General features: G+C 36.3%; 1 protein-coding gene across 1 annotated transcript in view; it reads left to right on the top strand.

The window, feature by feature from the left end:
- Positions 1–430: 430 nt before the first annotated feature.
- The window catches only part of LOC311170274 (peroxynitrite isomerase THAP4-like), a gene marked incomplete at its 5' end in the record, with an annotated part of 48605 nt that continues 21440 nt past the window's right edge, over positions 431–27595 (top strand). Inside the window, 1 exon segment of the mRNA XM_084232655.1 lies at positions 431–455. Within this exon segment, the coding sequence (XP_084088781.1) occupies positions 431–455 (25 nt within the window).

Raw genomic sequence — 27595 nt, 5'->3', positions numbered from 1 at the left:
TAAATTATATAATATGTTAATACTATTGAATTTATAATATGTAAATGCTATTGAAAAATAGATCAAAGAGGATTGAGAGGATTGTAATGAGACCACAGTAGGTCTCATTGAGAAGGCATAATTTGAGCAAGAACTTTGATTTTTATCTTGCAAATAGACTGTGCATGTACGTTAGAATACACAGAGTTTCTGGGTTTCCTGGAAGGATGATAGTAGCTATGACCGGTGTGATAACTATGGATTCACATTTGTTTTGGTTTTTTGTTATTTGCGATTTTTTTTGAAAGTGAACCAAGTATATATTCTGAGAGATTATACACAAGGGGTAGAAAGAAAAGGGGCATCAGAGATACCTCCAAGCTCTTTGTGCTGAGCAGCTGGAAGGATGAGCTTGTCTTCAACTGGTACAAGGAAGACCAAAGGAGTCAGAATGACGGTGGAGAGAGGCCAAGAAGGTAAAGTAGGGGAGGTATGAATCTGAGATGCTCATTACCCATCTGAGGGAGTTAGATATTGTCATCGCTTTCTATAAGAAATCATAGAATCCCTGGCCCAAGATGACCCACTTTCTCTCCTATTTATGATAGAAATCCTTTATCAAAGTTCATTCCTCCTAGTTTAGGAGCTCAGACTTTCTAAACACAGAGAAGTAGAGAACCAAAACAACCTGACTGAAATTGAGAATAAGATTAATTTCGTTGGTTTTCTTGCTAACTACATCTAACAACAATCAGATTTCTCCAAGTTCTTGTTATTGTAGTCAAAGATGTGATTTAATTATATACTTTATCAATATCTAAATGGGGAGAAGCCTGGCACAAAATCCAGGTTATTCCAGCAGATAATGTAACATTTCCCTGTGGGATGACTGTGCCTTTTTTCATCATCCTAGCATAGGGAGAAATCATATATTATCCTAGAAATCTGGCTCAGGACTGCCTGACAGCAAACTTTTCCTGAACTGCTTTGAAGCTGCCATCTTAGTTTCTGGCAATTAAATAATTAGTTAATTAATTAATTTTAGTTCTTCGGGTAAGAGAAAATTGAACAGGCGTCCTGGATTTTGCCAGCAATGAAAGCAAATCTGATGTCAGAGAAGTCTAGTCCTTTGATTTCCTAATGAAAAAGACCAATTCATTGAACAAGTAGGACAGAGGGATGATTCTCTTATTACAACTAGGTCTCTGCTTTGTGCCTTTTAGTCCCATTCTTCCCAAAGAGCTAACATATTCTCTCTGGCATCCACTAGAAATTAACACAGATTAAGTGAAAGTTCACAGTAAATTTCTTCTGCAGCACCTGGACACCAGATAGCAGGGTATTTAAAAAGAAATAATTGAAATAAAGTGTAAAAGACAAGCTGTAAAAATACATCACTACTACATTTCAAAAGGAGTTCATTAAGTGTGTCCAGACTTTTGTTCAGTAAAAGAAAATGTTTTATATTTCTTTAAGGGTGGCAATAATCCATCTGGTAACAAGTGACAAGAAATGTGTGTACAATTCATGCTGATTAGTACATTGTCTTTGTGTTGCCTGCAGAACAAAAACACAGATGTCAGGAAAGAATCCCTATGTCCATAAACTTGACTATGAAAAACTGCTAACACAGCAGGTAAGAGAAGAATTACCTGCCCACATGCTTGTTCTTTCTCACTTTATGGATTAGGTATTTTTTTGTTTGTTGAATATAAATCAATAGAAAGAGAAGTTTTAAGCTATTTAGAACTCTAACCACTGTGTTAAGACAAAAACCCCTTAGATTATATAATATTTCCCTGAAATCACTCATTTAGTAAAACCACAACTGCTTTCCCTTCCATTATCCTGAATTTGTGTGTCTGAGAGCAGAAGCAGGGTAACTAAAAATGGATCTCCGAATAAACCAATCATTCCTTTGAAATAATCATTTGATAATCCCAAATACTTATGGGATTCTTTACCAGATATTTGATGGAAATGACAGATTAAGGTGAGAGGCCAGCACACCTCCCCTTCAGCTGCAGCCAAATCCCCCATGATGCCCCATGTGTAAGGCGACACAAAATGCTCACTGCCCTTTGGTGATGCACTTGGGGAATGAGTGCTTCATAGGTTCCATGGTCAGCGATTTTATTAAGGAGGTAAAATGATAAGGTAATTGGGATAAATATGTTCTTAAGATCAACAATATAACAGAAAATAAAACATTCTTGTTGCTTAATGTTCTCCAGTTTGTTGGCCTATTTTTCTATACAAACGATAGAGAGACAGCAGAAGATAACTCAGAAAAGAGAAATCACAGGGTCACTTCTATTTGAATTATAAGGCTAGATTTCTAAATCAGCATGTTGTAGGACTGATTGAGTATATATTTATTCAAATAAATGTTATTTCCTTCTAAATAACCTTGTGATAGAAGCTTGCAATGTTTGTTTTTTTTCCCTCCTCTTTCACAATTTTATTTATATCCTACAGCATATTTCCTTGGATAAACATCAATGATATAGATATTTCCTCTTCTGAATGTGGCTCTCTGAAAGTTTTTCAATCATTTAAGAACAAGTTTAGTGAATAAGATAGAGAAATGGTTAATCCTTGCTCAAATTAACACAGTGGTTCTGTGTGATCCCAGATAAGCAGCGATAAACACCTCAAGGCTTTAGGTGGATCTCACCCTAAAAGTCTGTGATTCAGTAAGTTGGGAGTAGGATGAAAAAAATTGCATTTTTTTTAAGAATCCAGGTAATGCTGATGACCCTGGTCTAGGGACCATATTTTGAGAATTATTGAAATAATATGACCTTGAAATTTTTTAATTTTATTTTGGATCTTAAAATAGTTTTAAATAGGAGCCTGACTGCAACTTGCAAATGCATCCCACTTGCCATGCACCCAGCCACCTCTTGTGTGTGTGTCCCAAGAACAGGGTTGATGACTGGGATTCTGTTTTCTAATATCCATGAATTTTGCTAGAAGATTATACATCTTTACTTTTTCCATACAAGAAACACTGAATTGGGCTAGAAGAGCTGATTCTTAAAAAACTGGAGCAAAACTGATATTGTAACTTTTGTGAAATTACTCAAATGGCTCCCCCATTGGAAAGCACTGGGTGCCATTGTCATGGGGGCAGGAATCATTTCTGTCATGGTAACTGTGGTGTTTGCCATGCTGTAAATGGTGCCCAGCACAGTATTTGATGTAGAAGGCTCTTGGCAATCTGAGCCTTTCTTGCCTCCCTTTTTAAGTCAGGAATACTGATGTAGTTTCTGAAAAGCACCATACTCTTCATCACTGTCATGAAACTAATGCCAGTCTTAATTTTACTATTTATTGACAAATGTTGTGCCCTTGGGGAAAAGAGAATTGTTTGGATCTGATCCATTAATTTTTCTTGGCTCCTGAAGACAGTTGTCAAATTTTCTTATCTATATAGTGAAAATGAATTATTGCTTAACAGAAATAGTAACTATTTTAGGTATAAGAACAGAGCATTTGAAGAGTATTTCAGGTAACCATAGTGGGAGATTAACCAAAAGTCCAGATGGTTTTAGCTAACTAAACATGGGGAAGGGGGCTTGAGCACAAAGGATTTCTCTGACATTTTTTTCTGGCTTTCAAAATGCTTGGTATTGTACCCCCCCCACACCAAAAAAAAAAAAAATCAGTATTACCTTTAACACCTTACATTGAATAGCTTTTATTTGTTTGTATTAGAAAAGATAAAGTAGAGGTGTTTGGTTTTAGAATTTTAAAATGTCAGCTTGCAGTATGAATCTTCCAGACCAAAAAAGATAAACCTAGGTTTATATTAGTACAAACATGTGGGGTGTATTCCAGTTGGAATAAAGGATGAGTAGAACATCATATTTAATATTCTTCTAAATGGCCAGATTTGTTATAAGCATTGGTTGAGCCTTTGAGCAGTGATATGGTCTGACTATGTATTTCCCTCAAAAATTCATTTGCTGTAATACAAAAACCCCAGAGGTAATATGGCATTAGCAGGTGGGCCTTTGGGAAGTACTTACATTTTGAGAGTAGAACTTTCATAAATGAGGTTAGTGACTTATATGTGAGGCTCCAAAGATATTCTAAGCCCCTTCTATCACAGGAGGACACAAACAGAAGTCACATGATGAATAGATGATCTTCATCTGACCATGCTGGTATCTTGAACTTGGCAGCCTCTGTGCTGTGAGGAATAAATTCTGTTCTTTATAAGCTATCTAGTCTGTGGCATTTTGTTATAGCGACCCAGATGGATGGTCAGAAGTAGGAAAACATAAACATGAGCAAGAACACAGAGTCAAGAGGACCTAGAAATCTACTTGGTGGATATTGACAAAACAATAGTTAGTTTTGTTCATCGGTCAGAACCCTTGTGTGAGTAAGTGCAAGTGATATGTACAATAAAATGAAGACATTTATTATTATACTCATCCAAAGCCAAGAGCTTTTATAGACATCTCACTTAGTATATTAAGAGTGCGGGCTCAGGAATTAAGACTTATCTGCATTCAAATTCCTTTTTTTATCACTAAGGGACTCACCATATTGGATATGAATAAAAATTAACTTATGTATAAAAGTAAGAATTCTAATAATACTAACATCACAGGGATGTTTTGAGGAATTAACTAGATAATCCATTTAAACATCTTAGCACTCAGCAATAGTTCAATTCACACAACTGTTATTAGCAGACTATTGCAATACTTCTGATATGACAGGATAGAGAATTGACATTGAATTTCTAGGATTTCTTTTCTGGTTGTAACTGTTTTATTTGTAAGATCATCCATTGTTTCTCCTCTTTACTGTTAGGTGTATTGTAGAGGCATATTTAATCAGAAGTAGATTATTTATTCACCAGAAGATCCACTGCAATCACAGGGCTCTTTCCTAAGGACCTGGTTTTCTTGAGCCAATTCTGTGTGATGACAGCATATACTTAGTTCACATTTCTGCAATTCAGCTCACTGAGTTCAAATAGATTTCATCCATTCTTGTGCATTCATGTATGATAGGTCTGAATTTAGAGCAAGTACATAGAAAGATTTCTAGCATGTAAACATGAAGTACTAACTTGCTCAATGCTAGATGGAATGCTGCAAAAAAACAAACCCACCCTACGTAACTCAAAATCATAAAAAGTGTTCAACTTTTCAGAATTTAGTTTCACTCTATAACGCACCTTTAGATGTTTTATGTTTTATAAAAATGTCAATGAGTTCAAAGTGTTTGACAAAATTCAATAAAAACAACAAGTGCTCATTGTATGTGCAAGCAGAAGAGAATTCACAATAATTGAGTTTCTCTTGTTTTGTATACTTGATTACTTCCTACTTGTTTGAGTTTTTTTTTTTTAAACATCTTTTTTTTTTCTTTTAAGATTTATTTATTTATTTACACAAGCACTGGGTACAGTCAGAAGCGCGGGAGGGTGAGAGAATTCACCAGAGCCAGAGCGGGGAGCAGAACAGGCAGAAGGACCAAAATACACTGCTGAGGGGAGCAGCGGGCGACAGGAGAGGTCTGTGCGCCATGTGGGACCCTCCTCTGGTGGCCGGGGAGCAGCTGGGGATCGAACCGGCACTGCAGAGGCCGCAGGCAGCTTCGCAACCCAGCGCTCAACCACTGCGCCACCGGGGAGGCCCTTGTTTGAGTTTTTAAGGTTAGTTTCTGTACTTACATTTAAACCATGGTGCCCATTTGTTTTCAGGAGCAAGAAAGGCTACTCTTAGCTCCATAAGCCAGATTATCTCATCACTACATATCCATTGTCCAGTCTCAGGAAAGTGGTCTTGAATTACCAACACCATTTGGTTGAAAGGGTGTCTGTCTCTGAGGAGTCTTCACTACTGGGGAGAAGGGGCAGCTTCAGGCTTCTGGAGCTGCTCTTCCCTACCCCTGTCACTGTTTCTAAGCTATGCTTGGTCCAAGATTTCTGGAATGAATTATAATAGATCAAAACTTCAAATCTCAGCAAATATTGTACAAAAACAAACAATGATGTAATACATACATTTAAATTGAAAACCCTTCAAATCTCCATAAAGTACTGAAAAAAATATGATGTTTCTTGATTCCCAGTAACTATGATTACATTCTGCTCCCCTTTGTAAAAATACCTGTTCTATATCCCATTATTTTATTGTTACCTCATTTCTGCCAGTTAAAATAAACATTGTACTCCAGAGATCAGAGTCCCAAGCAAATGAATATTACACATATTTGAGGGGAGAGCAGGATATCACACAAATGTTCCAGTTTCTAGTGAAAACCATTGCACAGGCAGCTTACTTTAATGAAAATGAAAAAAATAGGGGTGGGGTCTAGGATGTTGGGTTTCAACTCTATGATACCCATGCCTTTCCCAGCCCTCTTCATACTGCAGAAACACAGGATTTGCAGGGCTGCCTCATCCTTTTATCTTCATGGCACAAATTCAGGCACAAAAAATTGGTCATTGTTTTAGATGCTAATTTACTGTTATGTTGAGACCGCGCTGAGACCACCCTGAGGGACTCATGAGCCATGGAGCAGGTTTGCAAGGCAAGACTCTGCTTCCTAGCAGAAGTTCTTGGGCTATTTATTAAAAGCTTACAGTCTAGGAAAAGTTGATCCTGTGACAATGGCAGGAGGAACAAGGTCCACAGGGGCAGAAGGAACAAAGGTTTATAAGAAACAGAAAAAAGGTGCATGGTGACCAGAGATAGTTCTGGGCAAAGGGTAATGTGTGTCAGCTGCAATGTATGCTGATGTTATCACAAAGAGAGTTATTCCTAGACTACATGGAGCAAATTACGCAATCACATTAACAGCAACCTAGGCATCCCTAGGTCTGCCTCATGATGCGGGCCATTGTCCACAGGTGGTCAAACAGGAATGCTCAATTTCGATTCCAGATGACAGGTGTGGTCACAGGTTCTCATAAGTGGCCAGTTCATGAGAGACCACAATTTAGAAAACATAAAATATTAAAATTGAATTTCTCTCTAACTTTGGGGCTATGGAAATGAAATTGCTTGGCAATTCACTTGACTTCCACAAATTCATGAACATCTCTCTTTTTCTGGGTTTAATTTCTTAAATATTTCTCCCTAACAATTTTTAGTTCTCCCTTCTCTAGAAAAGTCTGACATTTGCCATTTCTATTTTTCTGCTTCTCTTGCAGTTACACTTGCATGTTGTGATGACCTCACCCTTCCTTGACTTTTTTGATCAGATTCTTTCTGTACCATATGCTGTACTGTGCTACAACTTCAGATTTGAGGGTCAAGGGAATAACTTTTCTTGTTTTGCAAATATACCTTCCAAACATTTAATGTTGTGAACAGATGGACTAGCTATGTAAGCAGCACACCATGAAGACAGAGCATAGAGATACTGAATTTTCTACTATTATGTGACTTGCAAAAAAAGATAATCAGACTCATATTTCATGATAGGCACAAATATTGTGATGATTAGTAATTTGTTATGTGGAAAGAGTTTGCATACCTAATTACCAATGTAATTTGCACAAAAATGCAGATTTTGTTTCTTCACGTTTCACTTCGGTAAACTCTGGACTGTCCCCACTGATAGACCTCCTAATGTTATAGATAATTTAATCATCACTCTTCCTAAACAGGTTCTGGATCTAAGTCTACAACAGCAAGGCACTCGTGTCCATGATGTCATCACATGCCTCATAAAAGGTTTATTTAAATCCACTTATGTGTTATATCGCTCAGACTTCTCTTAGGTAACATCATGTACCTGAAAGTTCTTTGAGAAGCAAGTCTAGGGCCTCTCCAGTGGTGTAGTGGTTGAGCGCTGGGCTGCGAAGCTGCCCGCAGCCTCTGCAGCGCCAGTTCCATCCCCGGCTGCTCCTGGGCCACCAGAGGAGGGTCCCACATGGCCCACAGACCTCTCCTGCCGCCTGTTGCTCCCCTCAGCAGTGTACTTCGGTCCTTCTGGCTGTTCTGCTCCCCATTCTGGCTCTGGTGAATTCTCTCACGCTCCTGTGCTTCTGACTGTACCCAGTGCTTGTATAAATAAATAAATAAATCTTTAAAAAAAAAAAAAGAAAGAGAAGCAAATCTAGCTAATCACATTTTGAGGGTCCTAAAGATACTCTAAGTCTTTCTTAGAAGAGAAAGTATAGTCAGCTAGAAAGGAGCAGAAGGCGTAGTACCCAGAATGAGCTCTTCCTTGGGATTTTTTTTTTTAAATAATAAATTTTATTTTTATATTCCCCATACAATTGCAGCCCCCCCGTTCTGACCCCAATTACTCCCCTCCCGCCCCCGCCCCCCTAAAAGTCTCTGGTTCATAGTTTTTTGTTGATTTTGATTTTCACTTTCTTATAGTTATTCATTTTCCTGGTCCCTTATTTAAGTTTTCTAGATTCCTGCTATGAGTGAGACCATCCGGTATTTTTCTTTTTCTTTTTGGCTTATTTCGCTGAGCATGATCCCTTCCAGCGCCATCCATGTTGCTGCAAATTGCATGTGTTTATCTTTTTTGAATGCTGAGTAATATTCCATGGTATATATGTCCCACATCTTCTTGATCCAGTCATCTATTTTTGGGCATTTGGGTTGTTTCCAAAGCTTAGCTATTGTAAACAGTGCTGCTATAAACATAGGGGTGCAGGTGTTCTTTGGAATTCATGTTTCTGTGTCCTTTGGGTAAATACCTAGGAGTGGAATTGCTGGATCATATGGAAGCTCTATGTTTAGTTGGTCCAGAAATCTCCACACAGCTCTCCACAGTGGCTGGACTAGTTTTCACTCCCACCAACAGTGCAGGAGAGTTCCTTTTTCTCCACACCCTCGTCAACATTTGTTGTTGCTAGTTTTTTTAATATGTGCCATTCTCACTGGTGTAAGATGGTATCTCATGGTAGTTTTGATTTGCATTTCCCTGATGACAAGTGATGTTGAACATTTTTTCATATGCCTGTTGGCCATTTGCATTTCCTCTTAATCTGGAACAAGACAAGGATGTCCACTCTCACCACTGCTTTTCAATATAATACTGGAAGTCCTAGCCAGAGCAATAAGACAAGAGAAAGACATCCAAGGAATCCAAATAGGAAAAGAAGAAGTCAAACTATCACTATTTGCAGATGATACGATAATATACATAGAGAACCCCAAAAACTCCACAGAAAAACTAATTCAACTCATCAATCAGTTCAGTAAAGTGGCAGGATACAAAATCAACACGCAAAAGTCAGTAGCCTTCCTATACACAAACAATAAATCTGAAGAAGAAGAAATAAAAAAAAAAATCCCTTTTTTATTGAAACAAAAAAAATCAAATATTTGGGAATAAATCTAACAAAAGAGGTAAAGGACCTATACAAAGAAAACTATAAAACACTGTTAAAAGAAATAGAAGAAGACACAAAGAAATGGAAAGACATCCCCTGCTCATGGATTGGAAGAATAAACATTAAAATGGCCATCCTACCAAAAGCAATATACAGATTCAATGCTATTCCAATCAAAATTTCAATGTCATTCTTCAAAGAAATAGAAAAATTATTGATGACATTCATATGGAATCACAAAAACCCCGAATAGCCAAAGCTCTCCTGAAAAAAAAAGAAGGGAATGGAGGCATCACACTCCCAGACTTCAAACTATACTACAAAGCCATAATCATCAAAACTGCATAGTATTGGAACAAGAACAGACATACAGACCAATGGAATCGAATAGAAAATCCAGAAATAAACCCACAGATTTATGGTCAACTAATCTTTGACAAAGGAGCAAAGACTATGCATTGGAGCAAAGGAAGTTTGTTCAATAAATGGTGCTGGGAAAACTGGGTCGCTACATGCAAAAGAATGAAGCTTGACTACTACCTCACACCATATACAAAAATCAACTCAAAATGGATTAAAGAACTAGACATAAGACCTGAAACCATAAAATACATAGAAGGAAATATAGGCGAAACACTACGTGATTTGCACGTCAAAGACATCTTTACAGACACATCACCCAAAGCAGTGATAGTGAAGGCAAAGATAAACAGCTGGGACTACATCAAATTAAAGAGCTTCTGCACAGCAAAAGAGACAATAACAAAAACAAAGAGAAACCCCACCAACTGGGAGATCATTTTTGCACCCAACACTAATGATAAAGGACTGATCACAAAAATCTGCAAAGAGCTGATGAGACTCAACAACAACAAAGAAAATAATCCAGGGCCTCCCCGGTGGCGCAGCGGTTGAGCGCTGGGTTGCGAAGCTGTCCGCAGCCTCTGCAGCACCGGTTCGATCCCTGGCTGCTCCCCGGCCACCAGAGGAGGGTCCCACATGGCGCGCACACCTCTCCTGCCGCCCGCTGCTCCCCTCAGCAGTGTGCTTCGGTCCTTCTGCCTGCTCTGCTCCCTTCTCTGGCTCTGGTGAATTCTCTCACCCTCCCACGCTTCTGACTGTACCCAGTGCTTGTATAAATAAATAAATAAATCTTTAAAAAAAAAATTAAAAAAAAAAGAAAATAATCCAGTCAAAAAATGGGCAGAATAGCTAAAAAGAAACTTCCTTGGGATCTTAAAGGAGATAAGCATGAGAGATGAATTTATATATAAAGAATAAAGAACAGGAAGTACAGCTGTCAGTCGCTTCATTGCAAAGATTTTCCTCTCTTGATTAAATAAAAAGACCTACTGGGAAAAAACAATTTTCCCTTGGCTTTGGCTTTAGAGGTACTTCTGTATGTTTGAAGCTGCTATTTCTTCCTTGTTTGGGAGATATCTCATATATTCTCAGAACGATGGAGGCGTATGCTAAGAATCTTAGTCTTGATTACATACTTAAGTGTTGTATAGTTGAGAATTAGTTACCAGCTGATATTTTAACACAGATCTTGCCCATATAGGGAATCAAATAAGAGGTCCACATTGAAATTCATATTTTCTCTTTACTTTCCACCTATATAAAAACCTACTCTTCCTCCAGGACCTAGTTTAAGTTCTCCTGTATCTGGGATATTTTTTAATCATTCTATACCAAAGTGTTAATTTTATTTACATGAATTTCTGGAGGTTTATTCATTGGACATTTAATCCTTATTAACCTAGTGTAGAGCATCCCCCTCCACACACCATGAGGATAAAATAAGGGATGATTTCTGTTATATATTCTCATGCCATGGAACAAAACTTTCATGTAACAGTAGCCTTAAATATTTGGTGAATAAAGAAATAACTATTTTTTTTAACAGTAGGAAACAGAGGTTAAGAGCATGACCAGTTGACCTGGAGTTTATATTCCATGTGAGATTTTTAGTCTCCAGGGGTTCTCCATGCAATACCTGTGCCTTGTTGTTTTCTACTAGTTTGAACCGTTTTGGGTTCCAGTTGAAGCTCTGAATTTACTATCCTATTTGATGGGAAAACAAAGACAATGCTTTTAAAATCACCAACGCAAAAATTTCAGACTACTAAATTGGAGAGCTAAGAATGATAATGGTGATGATGATATGATTTATAGAACACTCCATTTTTGTGGGGGATATTATTTCCAACCCTTAAATTATCATTTCAAGTTAGGTTTTAATTCATGCTCATAGCATGAATTAAAACCTTTTGCTGGTCAAAAGGTTAGATGATATAGCTCAGACTTTATAACTAAGAAGTCATGGAGATATACTGTCAACCCATGTCTACCTGAAAGTAAGATCCAGGGTCTTTCCACTTTTCTATGGTACAGCTACCATTCATTAAATACCATGTACCAGGAACTCTTTTAGATACTTATTCAACTATCAAAATACTATCCTAAGGAAATTATTATCAGAAGAAGAAGGGTTACCAGTAAAATAAGCCAACAGTTGGTTTAAAGAATTTGGCAGCATTTTCTAAAAACATAATTTTATGGGAGTTTTTGAACCCATTAGAGAGAAATGCTTTGGTTTATATTTAATCCATACACTGGTGCTACGGACAAGAAGCATAGCAAGTTAAATGCATGACCAATTCATATTTTACAAACATAAGTAAAGGAGGTGCAGGCATTGTCAAAGGGTCAGACAACAAGTAGGATGTATTAAAACTCCAAGTTTAAGGCCTCCCCTGGTGGTGCAGGCAGTTGAGCACAGCGCTGTGAAGCTTTCTGCAGCCTCTGCAGCACTGGTTAGATCCCGGCCGCCCAGCGAGGGTCCCACATGTCACGGCAGACCTCTCCAGTCTTGCCCGCTGCTTCTCTCAGCAGTGTATTTCGTCAGTCTGCCTGTTCTGTTCCCCACTCTGTCTCTGGTGAATCCTCTCACCCTCCCCTGAAACTGGCCTGTACCCTGGTTCTTACATAAATAAATAAATCTTTAAAAAAAACACAACTCCAACTTTAAAGCAGAGGTATCCATTTGGGTCAATTTTAAGGATATTTGACCTTTTAAAGTAGAACATACAAATCTGTAACAGCTATTTGGGAAGAAATGAATATTCATCTCTGGTGACACAGAAACAAAAGAGTTGAAATAGGAATAGCTACTCTTTGTTAACCCACAATGTCCAATCCAGCAACATTGGCCACAACCATGTTTTCACTTTCCAGCCTCTTCCCACCAGCCATCTGCTGCTAGAGATTTAATTGGATCTGTCACTTCATAATCATGTGCCTGCATGTTTTCCAGAAGGATGAATTGTAGACTTAGAGTTTAGGGTTGGGTGGTATGATGTGCAGCTGCTGTAATGCTAACAAGAATATTTCATCTCTTTTCTAACCACTATGCTAGTGTTAGTCTAGTGGCCATTGCCAGAAATGTTTTTCTCCCTAAATGCTCTAAAATGAACCAAAAAAGGCTACACTCAGAAAATTAGCAGATGCTGAAAACTGAACAATTCACTCCTCTAGGGAAAAATCATGATTGCAACCCTATGAAGCAGGGAGAAAAAAAAACAGAATTAAATATTTCCAAAGTAATATTTGATTCTCCATACCCATTTTTATTTTATAACTTTGCATTTTATTCTCATTAAAGAATATTTTTTATTTTTTTAAAGAATATTTTTTAAATAGCAAGAGGATTGAAAATTCAGTGTGAGATGTTGAAAACAACTTAGCTGATTTATCTTGAAAACAAAACATCACCCTGCCCTTATAAATAATACGATTTGACAACAAGCCAACCATTTAAGCTGTCTAATTTTCAGGGTTGTATTTTTTCCTACAGTAAAAAAAGAATAATATTCCCTAGGTATTCTCTCAAGACTTTCTTGATAAATAACTCCATATAAATTTAAAGATTTTAAGCAACCTGCATGAATGAATACATCCTTAAGTAACATACTAAGACTATATTTAGCAAAAAAAATTATTTTTGCTCATTATTTTAAACACAGTAGTTCTAGAAACAGTATAAGATGTGACTCTGTGGGGTGATGGACCACAGAGGCCATTCTACTTTCAATTACTCCAAGGAGAGTGAAATGTGTCACCAGAGCTCCAAGGTTATTCTCCAGAAGTTGGATAAACATCACTTGTTGTTTCACAGTTTCTATTTATTTTTAATAAATGCTTCAAGTTAGAGAGATCAATGGTTCAAGTTATCCTGCCAGGTGACATGATAAATTGGGAGATTCTGATAGGGATTCCAAACCTAAGGGTACTTCTGAATCATCCAAAGGGGAATAACCCAAGAAACAGAATATTGGGAATAACCCAATTTTACAGAATATCCCTAGAATTGAAGAAGAAGAAGAAATATGCTGATATTTTTTTTTCCTGCCATTTCCTCTGTCATGCCAAATGTCTTGTAACTACATGGTGAAAGATGCTTGCTACTGATTGGAGTCCAGAATAACACCCACACAGATCACTTACAGGGTCATCATGAAAGAATAAAAGATGCCTCCTATAATAATTACAGGAATATAACATCCTGTTTTTTTTTCTTAGATATAAGTCTTAGAAAAATTGTAAATGTGTTAATTCATTTTGGAATTTAGTATCTGATTTCCTGTCATGTTCATACCTGCATGTCCAACATCTAGCATCTTAATTTGTACTTCACAGATATTAAAAAAATGGCTGAATAATTAATGGAGTGAATGAATGAATAGCTCCTCTTGATGGACCTCATTGATCATATGTTGTATCTTTGCATCAACCAACTTGAAACATAATTTAATAAAATGATCAATCTTACACTAGAAGGCAAAAATTGTCTTTACAGTTAAGGCTTATAATTTTTAACCAAAGCTGCATATATCATTGAACCCAATCTCTCTCTCTCAATCTCTTTCTCTAATTTTTTTTAATAAGTAGCAATAAAACTGGCAAACTTTTAGCTCAACTCATTAGGACAACAAAATAAAAGAATCAAATAAAATCAGAAATATAAGAAGAAACATTCCAGTGATATCACAGAAATACAAAGGTTCATAAGACACTACTATGAATATGTGTATGCCAACAAATTGGATAATTTAGGAGAAATGGACAAATTCCTTTAATTGTTCAACCTCCCAAGACTAAAGCTTGACGATAACTGCAAGCAGATCAATCACAAGTAAAGAAATTGAAACACTCATAATAATATTCTAAAAAAAAGTCAGCGCCAGATGACTTCACTGGTGAATCCTATCAAATATTCAGACAAGACTCAGTACCCATCCTTTTCAAACTCTTTCAAAAATTAAGAAGAAGGGATTACTTTCTAACTCCTATCATAGGTCCAAAGTAATGCTGATAGCAAAAGCAGTAAGGACCACATAAGAAAGGGGAGGGGAGGGAAGGGGAGGGGAGGAGAGGAAAATTACAAGTCAATTTCTGTAATGAACATTGATGCAAAAATCCTCATCGAAATATTGAATTGAATTCAACAACACAGTAAAATCATAATATACTACAATCAACTGGGATTTATACAGGAATGCTCAGATTGTTTCATATATGCAAATACATCAATGCAATACAGTAAATTAAAAAATGAAAGATGAAAATCATATGATCATCACAATAGATATGAAAAAACATTTAATAAGATTCAGCATCTGTTTATGATAAAAAAAATTTCAAAGTGGATAGGGAAGGAACATTAAAAAACATAATAAATGTCATATATGACAAACCCATAGCTAACATCATACTCAATGGGAAAACAGAAGGCTTTTCCTCTAAGATCAGGAATAAGACAAGAATGTTCACTCTTACCACTACCACTATTACTTAACATAATATTGAAAGTTCTGGATAGAGCAATAAGGCAAGAAAAATATATGAAAAACATCCATTTATTGCTTTCCTACCTTGGAAAGGATGAAGTAAAACTATCATTACATGCAGATAACATGGTATTATGTACAGAAAACCCTAAAGACTCCATCAAAACATTGGTTAAAATAATAAGAGAACACAGTAAAGTTAGAGGCTACAAAGGTAATATATAGACTCAGTTGCATTTCCACATGCAAACAATGAAGTAGCAGAAAAAGAAATAAAGAAAACAATACCATCTGTGATGATCTAAAAATAATAAAATATCTAAGAATAAATTTAACCGAGAAATTTAAAGACTGTAGGTTGTTGAAAAAATTGAAAAGGACACTGAAAAATGGGAAGACATTATGAACTCATGGGTGAACATACTTAATATTGTCAAATGGTTATTCTACGTATAGCAACATACAGACTAAATTTCTAATGATATTTTTAATAGAAATAGAACAAATACATTCTAAAATTTGTATGGAACCAAAAAAATCCCTCCAATAATCAAGACAATTTCTCTCTCTCTCTCTCTCTCTCTCTCTCTCTCTCTCCCTCTGCCCTTTCCCTCTCTCCCTGTCCTTCTCTCCCCCCCTCCCTCTCTCCTCTCTGTTCTCCAGTGACATTCTAGTATTCTCTAATAAGTTTAACTCTGATAGAAGCAAGTCACCCTGAGCAATAAAGCTTGAAAGAGGTGCCCTCCTTTAATAAAAAGCAACACATAAAATATGAGCAAATACATTCAAGAGAAAATACCAAAATTAATCACTGGCACAATATATCATCTTCAAGATTGAGGCCTATATGCTACAATTTAATTGTCATAATTTTGAAATAGATACAATACAATAATATTGAATATTTATACCAAGTGCTTCTGTTCCCAGAGCTTTGTGAATGCCATGAACTTCTTAGTCTGTGCATTTATGTGTATGCTTGCACACATGTATATTTGTGTATGTGAGTGTATTTTACATTTTAATTTCAAGGACTCTTGAGGAGTTGGAGTGGGTTCCTACACAGAAATAATATCCCTGTACCTCTTCTTTCAAATGACATTAATAGTACCCATTCCATTATTGAGAAGACTTAAGGAAATATTATATGTAAAATCTCGGTTTGTGGTCTGGCACATAGTAAGTGATAAAAAATGATATATGCCTTCCCATTTCTAGCTTAAGATCCCAAAATAGCAGTATCCTTTTAGAGGATTTCTCTTTTTAGTAATGTGTGGGCTGTGGTGACAATGTCAGAGGTGGTTCATTTTAAGAAGTTCTCAAAAGGTCTACCATCAACAATGCTTGGTATTTAACCAAGGGTAATCATTTTATCTGGCAATTTCCACGACTGCTGCCTTGGCAAACAGAAGTGGATGGGGGGCTGTGTCAGTTACATTACATGGATCTCTGTTCAATTTTGGTTTGCAATCTGGATAATCTTTCATCCGTTCACCACAAATCAAATACATGTGTGCAAAATTAGTCTAAGTCAGGGTAGCCATGACTAATGAACAAAAGTAAAACTAGTGTTAGGAAGACAGGAGCACTGTTCCAAGTGGCAGCAGAAGCACTATTAAACCCTTATAGATATTCTCCACCTTGTCATTAAAATACAAAATTTCTCTATAGAAATTCATTAGGCATTTTTGTAGTTTTCTAGTAGCAGTGAAACAGCACTGTTTACTCTCCTGAAAATTTAGTCATTTAAGGGAACTGAATAATTTTTGCATGGGTTCTCATTATCCTCATAGTGTTCACAGATTTCTTAATCATTGATTCTGAACCAGTGCTCTGCAGGATGGTCTAGGGCAGAAACATCCCATCATTGTTGTTAAGGAGTTCTTTTGTGGACAGAGCATAAAACTCAAGGTCATGACCATTTGTGTTCATTAAAAATCCCACAGAAGTTTGAGACAACAGCATAAGGATGTTCATTCTCTTGGGTGCCTTGGCTAACATCCAACTGGATAATTGCTTTCTGCCTGTAAAAATGATCCCCCTGCAGTTAGAGTTGGCTAGGGTTTCTATTTATTTACTTATTGTTCCCACTTTCAACTTGCATCTGTTGTGAGATTGGTGATGATTTCAAGTGGTTAAATGGTACCTTCCCTTTCCGGGGTGAGTTTTTGAAAATATTCTCTACTGCTCTAAAAATCTTTCCTAAGCTCTGGAAATCTGAAGTTTTAATGCTGCATAACCATAACCTTTGCCTCCTTGTCAGTAAGTTTTCTAGTATTATTAGAGGAACATATCTATTATTTTCTTGAAGTTATTATACCTCTTTTGGATTTTATTATATTATATGCAGTATTTTTAAAAAAATTGTTTATATACATGTAGGAATGCCAGGATAGACAAAAATATCACAAAACATCACAATAGGTTATTAAGATCCCTTCCATTATTTTATGTCTCTTCATTATATATTTACATATCTTAACACATATATACCTTTACCCTAACATACATACTTTCTTTCAATATCTGGTCTTATTCTGAATTTCTTATGAACTCTATAATACTAAATTATCTCTGAAGATCACATATCCAAAAAGGTTAATGTTGCTGATATATCTTGTCTCACAGGTAATTTTCTCATTGCATGGACTTTTCTCCCTTGGGTTCTTGTTTAACATGCCCCGTGGGAATCAAAGGGGAATGCATATTGAAAATTCACCTGGAGGTTGACTATGATTTATTGAAAATGCAGACTAAAGGTTGATATCAAAGTGAGAAAAGTTTTCTTTCTTCTCCTTTTAAAGTACTTTCCTTTTCCATTTGTGTTCCTTTCTTTCTAATCTTACAGAACATTTGTTCTTAAGAAGCCTGGATCTTTAGATTGGTAAACCTTAAAAAAATTATTTCTACTGATGTTTAAACAACTTTTATGATCACAAAGAGATGCCATAAACTTTTCATATCTAGAGCATAGAATAGGTGGTTGCTTTGTGAAAGGGAGACTTTCCCATATATTTCAAGTAAAAATAATTCCATCTAGTCACTGAAAATCTAGTTCTATCCATTGGCATCAAGGTTTAGATTAACCAAAGTCAATAGTTGAAAGGTGTTAATGGTCACTTGTACCAATCTTTCATAGATATAAACAGGGAAATCAAATTCAGTTAGTACAAAGTCACAAAGCTAAAAGAACTGAGACTAGAAATTAAGTATATCACTGTGACTCTTTCTACTGTTCTGAAAATATTCCCATGACCTCAAAAGTTAAAAATTTTAACTTGTACATTTTTTTTGCACATCTCTACCTTTTTCTCAGTACATCTTCTATGATGATTGAAAGAATATTCCTGCAATTCTTTGTGAAAGTGTCCATCTTGTGGATCATGTCATCTAACTTATCAGCACTGGCGTGGAAATATGCATGCTACATGAAAAGTGGGAACAACATCTGTGAAGGTGATTTAGAAGACTGTGATGAGGTGTGAATAGAACTTGTTACCAGGTGCTCCATGTTAAAAGATGAACACAGTTAAATGTAATTCAGTTCATTCCATAGGAGTTGTCAGTCAGTATTAGATTACTGATCCATAAATTTTGGATACCTTCCATAGAAAAAGAGGCTTATTCCAAGATCTTATCAATAAGTCAAAATTCCTTCCTCAGAGTACAAGCTAAATGAATTATACAAAGGAAGGTCAGTTACAAAAGACTTGAGAGGTGATCAGTTCCATGAGAAATGGAAATTCTGAAACAATGCACACTTAGTTTTTTGAAACATCAATACTACTGCTTTTGAATAGGTGCACTACCTATAGTACACATTAGCAATCATATCATTACATTAAATTGTACTTGACTGGTTGTAAGAATATCTTGATGTTCTTATAGCTACAATAAGTGTACTTTAAGAAAAGACTTAACAGGGGCCTGCCTGGTGGCACAAGGGGTTAAGACACAGTACTATGAAGCCATACACAGCCACTGCAGCACAAAGTCGATCGCTGGTCACGGAGGTGACACATGTGCTGCAACAGACCTCTTCTGTCTTGCCCACTGCTCCCCTCAGCAGTGTATTTCAGTACATCTGCCTGTTCTGCTCCCCACTCTGTCTCAGGTGAATCCTCTCACCCCCGCAACCTCTGGCCTGCACCCCAGCTCTTGCATGCATAAATAAAATCTTTTTTTTTTAAAGAAAAGACTTAACATCTTTTTTGCATATATTTTACAGTTTACAGTGGTTTGTAAATTGGTAATTAGGTGTAAACGTGTATGTCTGCCCCCACTGACTGACCAATTTGGGTTTATTTCATTAATGGCAAATGGGTTTAACACTGGAAAATCAAATCAACTCACCACATTAATAAAAAGATAAAATCTTCACTGTGTCATAATCCATGAATGACAAAATTAAGATTAAAAGAATTTTTAATTTAGTGGATAACTGGAACTTCTTTAACCTGGTCATTGTAGTTCACAATATTTTTTTTTTTTTCGTTTTTCTATACTCAAAGCCCTTTTGTTTGCATCTGTAATGGTGGTTGGCCAGACCCACAACTAGTGAGAGAGGTTCTGATCCTGTGATGTTTTCAGTCCCTTTGTAGGTAACACGTTGGTGGTGGGTGTGGTGTGGTGATATATATCTGAGGAGGTCCGGACTTAATTCCCTTAAATTATCTACAATATTGTACACGAATATTACCTCAGTACAAAAACGTATCTAGATGATGACATATTTCTTATTCCAGTTGGGCTAGCTTAGAATAATAGCTTATACAACAGAAATTTCTTTCTCATAGTTCTGGAGCTGAGAGTCCAAGATCAAAGTGCCACATGGTCAGATTCTGGCAAAGGCCCTCTTCAGGTTGCAGACTACTGACTTCATCCTGTATCACATGCTGGGAGGGTATAGCCAGCTCAGTGGAATCTCTTCTAGAGAGATACATATCATTCATAAGAGCTACACTCATAAGACCTAAGCACCTCCTGAAGAATCTGCCTTCACATGCCATAATATAAGGCTTTAGGATTTCAACATATGAACTTTATGGCTTCGGTGCAGGCAAAATTTTACTGAACATAAAAAATAACTATATAAAATGGGTAAGATGGACAAAAACAATGCCAAATTCTGTTTATCAAAATATGCCACAAAGAAACTCAAAAGACATGATAGAGTTAGGGAACACCTGCTTAAATATACATATAAACTCATAAAAGCAAAAGACTCACACATACAGTATATAATGCATTCCTATAAAACAATAATGTAAGATAACCCAATATAAATATTGGGCAAACCATTTAACCAGGCACTATAAAAAAATCACATCTAATTTGCCAACTTAAAAATGTAACACACCGACAAATAATGTACATATGAAATGACATGATATCTAATATTTGCTTCAAAATAATACATTCAGGCAAGAGTTAGTGGGACAAAAACAGAAATGAGTGGCAATGAGTTGATGCCACTGCAGTTGTGATGAGGCTATGGGGATCACTGCACTAGTTTTTAGTACTGAAAATTTTCATGATTAATGTTTATTTACTTATAAGACACAAAGCCACAGAGAAGTGTACTAATAACATGTGCCTCCTGCATACATGGGAGAGACCCAGCATGACTGAGTAACTGGCCCAGGCGGCTTTAGATGCCATCTTCAATAGTTTTGCTAGGACTAGGGAGTTTGGCAGAAGAAAGGGAAAGTCAGCTTTACTGAGGAAAACAAAAGCACATCTGTCTCCACTGAAAAGAGATAAGGGGATTAGTTCTTCCTCAGAGAGGCTCCTACAGAGAGGATAAATATTTTAAAAAAGAAAGACTTTAGTTTAGAAAAATCAAGACATATTGTAAATGGTTCTGAGATAATATCCTAGTACTCTGTAGAAGCTTTGCTATAACCAGGGCTAGAATCACTAGGACCCAGTGTGTCCAAATAGTGAAAAGATGAAATTGTTTCCATACCTAAACTTCCATGTGTCTTTCCAATAAATTCCAATATTGAATGTTACCTGAGGATGTCTATTTTTGCAATCTTGTAGACCATCATATATATAACGCAATATCTATACACACACATAAATACGTTTATTTATTTATATCTATAAACACACATATATGTAGATTGAGAACTGTTTGCTCATTTATTTAATGTATATCTAATAATTTTTTATGTCAGGACAAAATATAAAATATTTTCACAGCATGGCTTTATTTTCTTGGTCCTTTTAAGACATGTCCCATCAAATAACAAATTGTACATGTATATGCTTTGTGTGTGTATAGCAAGCATGTACTGATACTTCTGGTTCTTTAATTTTTTATTCTGAGTTTAGATCAATGTACGAAGAGTGTATATACAGAAACTATAGGGACAAAACAGCTGTGTTCATTAAACTAAATAATTGAGACAAAATAAAGTGTTTTCCCTATCTTTCACAGTCTCTTAAAAAATACCCTACTATAATTAATCAAATTGTACTAGTTCACATTTGCAGTGTTAATTTTAAAAATTAAAAGTTGGAAAAATCTATTTTCATTAATTGCATTAAAATGAAACATAAGGTAAGGTTAAGGTAATATTTTATATAAAATCTTATTTTCTCCTCTACCAGATATGTAAATTTTATAGGTCTGTATCCTATGAAATTTTATAGCCTTTTGAACATTGCCTACAATAAGCACTTAATAAATGTCTATTGTAATTGAAGAGGTGTGTTTGTACATTGTTTGAAAAAGTGTATACTATTGTTTCAAGAAATTTATATTTGGGGTCTCCCCGGTGGCGCAGTGTCTAAATGCTGTGTTGTGAAGCTGCCCGCAGCCTCTGCAGCACCGGTTCGATCCCCGGCCACCGGGCAAGGTTCCCACATGGTGCGCAGACCTCTCCTGCCGCCCGCTGCTCCCCTCAGCAGTGTATTTCATCTGTCTGCCTGTTCTGCTCTCCGCTCTGGCTCTGGTGAATTCTCTCACCCTCCTTCGCTTCTGATTGTAACCAGTGCTTGTATAAATAAATAAATAAATAAATCTTTTTAAAAAAATATATATATATTATAAAAAAAGAAATTTATATTTGAACATTTTTTTCAATATCAAGAAAACATTACATATTTAAAAATTTTTTCTTTCTGTACAAAATGCAATTAGAATATGAATTATTTGCAAAACTGACATTTATAGTCATAGAAGCAATTTTATATTTCTAAATTCATTATGAAATGTGGGCATTTCTTTGTTTATGCTAATGACCTAAAATTTTTCAATTTGCAATTGGAATACACTGGATCATAATTTCAAATTCAGTGTTTTCACCAATGGTAAGTTTATGTTTCTCTGTATTAAACTCTGAAAATTTGTTAGATGTCAGATGATTGAATGCTAAAGAGAACTGGAGGATAATTGAATTGTGTGCTTTTTATTAAGTGTACTTTAATTTACATACATAATCTGATTTGATTATTAGCCAATTTTAAAAGGCCCATTTTTAGGAGACTAGAAATTAAAATGCCCATGAGAACAGTAGCAGTTGGGTCAAATGTGGGTTCCAAACTTAATGATTTGATTTTCTTATCTTTTTTTATCTTGCTAGATTACAGGTACAAGAAATCACATGTTCTAATATAATTATATGACTACTGTGGTATGCAGGGGAAAGAAGGTCCCCAAGGATGTCTGTATTTCAATTCCTGGAAATTGTGAAAATGTTGTAGCACTTGGGAGAAGGGAATAAAGGTTGCAAATGAAATGAAGGTTCTTAATCAGATGACTTTAAATTGGGAGGTTTACTTCAACCAGCTTGGTGAATCTAGTATAATCTCTAGGAACCCTAAAAAATGGAAGAAGAGTAAAGAAAATTTAGTGTCAGGGAGTTGAAATATAGAAAAACAGACTTGACTGCACATTGCTGTTTTGGATAAGGAAGGTTATATTTGGATTTTGTTTCTGCTTACTGCAAAAAGCAAAATATTCTATCAGTACATATGCATACACAAAACACAGCAGAAGAATTGCTATAAAGGGAAATGCTGTGGACTGAAATTTGTTCCCCAAAAACCCATGTTGAGGTCCTAATCCTTAATGACTGTATTTGGACTAAGGAAGTAATTAATGTTAAATATGGTCATATGGGCGGGGCCCAGAAAGTATTAGCGCTGTAAAAAGAAGAGATGCAAGAGACAGCTTTCCCTATATGATGTAAGGACATGGTAAGCAGGAAACTACGTGCAAGCCAGGAAGACAGTAGTCACCAAAATGCAACCATCCAGGGACCCTGATGCCAGGCTTCCAGAGCCCAGAATTGTGAGAAAATACATTCTTGTTTTTTATGGTATTTTGTTATGGCAACTCAAACAGATTTAGACAAAAATAAAGAAAAATCAATGCCTCTCACACCATAGTGTATGGCATTCTAAGTGACTGAAGGTGTCTTCCGTTTCCACTGTTCACACTGGTGGTGGCTAGATTGATTACACAGCCAATAAAGATGATACAGATGTAGATGAACTGCAGCAGCCAGTGCAGATGAAGGGCCCAACTCCACCCCCTATGACCACACCTCACCCAAACAGGAGGGGACTAAAGCATGCACTTCCATCTGGTCTGAACTGACCTTGATGTTGTGGGTAAGTGGGCTGCTGGGCAGGAAGCAAGTCAAGTGGGCATTTTGTGAGTCTTAAGAGGGAATGATGCATGTGAGCTGGCTCTTCTTTTGTTGGAGCTGCTATTGAAGGCAGCTGGGGCCCACAATCCCCTCTGCCACAGGTCTCTGCTGCCCTCCACCTTGCTCCATCCATTGGTAACTGGACCTTCTTCTTCTCCTTCCACCCCGCTAGTTCTAAGCTTTTGCTTACACTCACTTGTATTTTGGGTTTCTTTTTTTTATTCTTTTTGCTATACCAACATTCCTTTTGTTTGCATCTGTGCACACTGCTGGCCAAACCTAGAAATGGTGAGAGAGGTTCTGACTCAGTGACAGTATTTTAGACCCCCTGACTGGTAACAGGATGTAGCTATAGAAATAGATACTATATTGTTATGTAGAGGGTGTCAGAGAGAGTGAGTTTTTCTATTATTTAAACATTTCAGTAATACATACAATAATGATTTACTCTATTTGGAAGTTTTTTAAATAGAGTAGGGGTCCAGCATATAAAAGTTTGATGACTTCACTGTTTTTATCCAGATTTGATTAGTATTTGTTTTTATATGGAGAAAGAAACTAGTTCTACTACCAAAGGTCTTTGCCTAAGATTCCATAAAAAGGGGAGATATTGAATTTCTTAGACTCAAATCCTCTTTTTTATCAAGCTATTGGTTACCTTCTTTTATGCTTTTGACTGGTTCATTAACATTAATGGACAAAGCAGCACAGTGTGTGGATGTGATGGGGAGGGCGAGTCACTCACAGCATTTGTAGAGCCCTGTCTGCAATGGCAATACCGCAGAAGCAGGGTGGGCTAGCCCTTTTGTTTTGTGCACTATGAGCCTCATTTTGTCTCTTGACTTTAGTTTTGACTTCACAGATAACACCTCTGTGTCATTTCTCTATTTCACAGCAGGAGTAGTGATAGAAAGAAGGGAAATGTGCATTGCATCAAGACTTGGAAGAAAATCTTTCTAGTGGACTTAAAGTACAAAAAGAGTTTGTACTCTCCTGCAGATATAAAAGAAGACTATGAGTGCTGAAATTTCTGAAGATTGTCGATAATCATTACATTAATTATTCACTTTTAAGAGTCTACTTGATGACCCTTTGCTAAGATTATTCAGCCACACGTATAAAGTTAGGTATCTGTTACCCTTAAACCAGCATCCCATTTCTGTGTGGGATGCATGTTTAGAATCCAGTCACCATCTAAGGAGTTACTGCTGTGCAGTGATTAGAGGTGGTTCTGTTTGGGGGAAGGAGGGGTTGGTGAAACCCATGATGCAGGCTGTTCCACTGTTCTCCATCCTAAAATATTTTGCAATTTTATACTCAGGTATACTGACTTCCATCAAAAAAACTGCACAAATATCAGGTTTTACCTTATCCAATCATATCCACAGCATATGTTTATAATTACCCCAGCAAGTGAGAGAAAGCAGCAGATAAGACAAATGATACTTTCATTACCCAACTGTCATATAATTATTCAGGATCAATGGCCAAGATTTTTGCCTCCTGGGATGTCTGGGGAGATGCAAAGAAGGTAACAACTATAGTTGCAACATCAAACTACACACAGACAGATAGACAGACACACACACACACACACACACACACATGCATACACGAAGCCTACTGCACTTTAAATTAAGTTGCTTCCAAAATCTTTTTTCTTCCCCAGTAGCATCTTCAGTATCACTGCTTTTCTCTCCAGTTGCATTAAAATAGACTAGGAATGAGCAATGGATTAGTGCTGGCAAGAATATAGAACAGGGGATTTAAAAAGTCATAGAGGGAAAGATATTCTTATTTAGACAGCATGAGAGAGAGTAACTTCCAAGAGTTGTCTCTCAATGCTGTCCCATATTTACCTGGAGATCCTCTAGTTTTTGGCAATCTAAGACCAGAGAATGACTTTATCATGCATATTCTTACAAATAATCTCTAGTGAGAGTTCTCTTTTTTCTCTGAGTAAAACTAATTTTCATTTCACTCAACATGGTGGTGATATTTAATTGCTTTTTAAAAAAATTCTCTTCACATTTCAAGATTTAAGCTTTTATTGAGACTTAGATAATTACCTATATTCATATCAAATTTCATAACTAACTTCTCTAGAGATACTTATTTTCTATCTATAAATGCAGGAAGTAAACATAGGAAATAAACAAAAATGATCCTAGGATAACAAAAATAGATTCTTAAGGGCATTGCACTAAAAAATAAGTTGCATTATGTCATAAACATGTCCCTTAGATTGTGTCTCAGAGCCTATTTAATTCTATTCCATATACAGACTTAATAAGTTCAATTACCTGGTAGAAAGACCTAAAGTTACTCCATCCAATGAACTAGAAGTGGAAGACTTCTAGAGGACGATTGATAGTAGGAAGAAGTAATAACTGAGAATCTAAAAGTGAGGATAGAGAGAGGATTTTATAAGAACTGAACATAGGATCTGAACAATGTGAATTTCTTGAATTGTTAAATATATAGGTCATGTTTATCAGCTATTAGGTTGTTCATTCATTTATCCAATAAATATATCTATGAGAAGAAAAATAAGTATGAATATACCTATAGGGCAAACATAATAATAGTGAACACTTATATTGTGCTTACTCTGTGCCAGGTACATCTTAATCTTTTCTCCTATATTAATTTATTTACTTCTCAATGTAGAAGATGAGTATTATTATTATACCCATTTTCCAGTTAGGAAACAGAAGCAGAAAAGTTAAGTAATTTGTCAAATGTCACATATCTAGCAATGGTTAGAACTGAGTTTAACCTGACTCTAGAACCAATTCTCATAGATACTGCACTATATTGCTCCTGGAAAAAATACAATTAACATGTTTTGACTATAAAAATAATTTCAAAATAGCAACTTGAGTCATGCTGTGATTGTATTCAACAATTTGTTTCCTTCTTCTTTCATAAAAACTTTATATAGGCACAAGCCACCCAGCTTGAGACTACCTTTTCTAGTTTCCTTTGAGACTCGAAGTCTTTTCCAGTAGACTGTGAGCTAAAATGATATATGTAACTGCATTTCACAAGACAAGAAAGTCTTTTCCCTACTTATTCTCTTGTCTTTTCTTAACAATCTTGACCATGACCCTCCAGCTTCAACTATGCACCTAAAAGCAAGGATAAATAAGCTAGAACAAGTTGGATTCCTTAATAACTTCATAGATTAGAACAATTTTGCAACTATGATACAATAAGACATATATTTGGTCTTTATGTCTGGTTTCTGTCACAGAGACGAATTTCCTGAGTGATAAGAATAATAGGAGTATCTTTTGTTCTAATGAGGAGTCTCCTGTCAGAGCCCTAGGTAGCTTCAGTCTGGGGACTGGTCATAAGACAAACCTTGAAAAGAAGTTTAGTACATTCCACTTCATTTCCCAACCTCCAAGGAGAGAAGAGAGGCTGGCAACAGAGTTAATAAACAATCACCAACAGCATAATCAATCACACGGAGGTAGTGAAACCTCCATAAAATCTCTTAAATGATGGGGCTCAGGGAGCTTGCAAGTTTGAAAACATATCCATGTGTCAGAAGAATCACACCCCAACTCCACAAGACAGAAGACCCTGCTCTCAGGAAAGTATAGTCCTTACTGTGTGTACCTCTTCATCAGCTGCTCATTTGTACCCTTTATAATAAATTGTAGATACAAGAAAAGCATTTTCCTGAGAGTTTGAGTCACTCATGCACTTTATCAAATCCAGGCGAGAGGTTGTAGAAAGCCGCAACTTCACAGCCAAATCAT

The sequence above is a fragment of the Talpa europaea genome, assembly GCF_964194135.1.
Source record: "Talpa europaea genome assembly, chromosome: 4".
NCBI classification, from domain to species: Eukaryota; Metazoa; Chordata; class Mammalia; order Eulipotyphla; family Talpidae; genus Talpa; species Talpa europaea.
The sequence above is the reverse complement of the archived record's forward strand: the minus strand, read 5'-3'. Positions and strand labels throughout refer to the sequence as shown.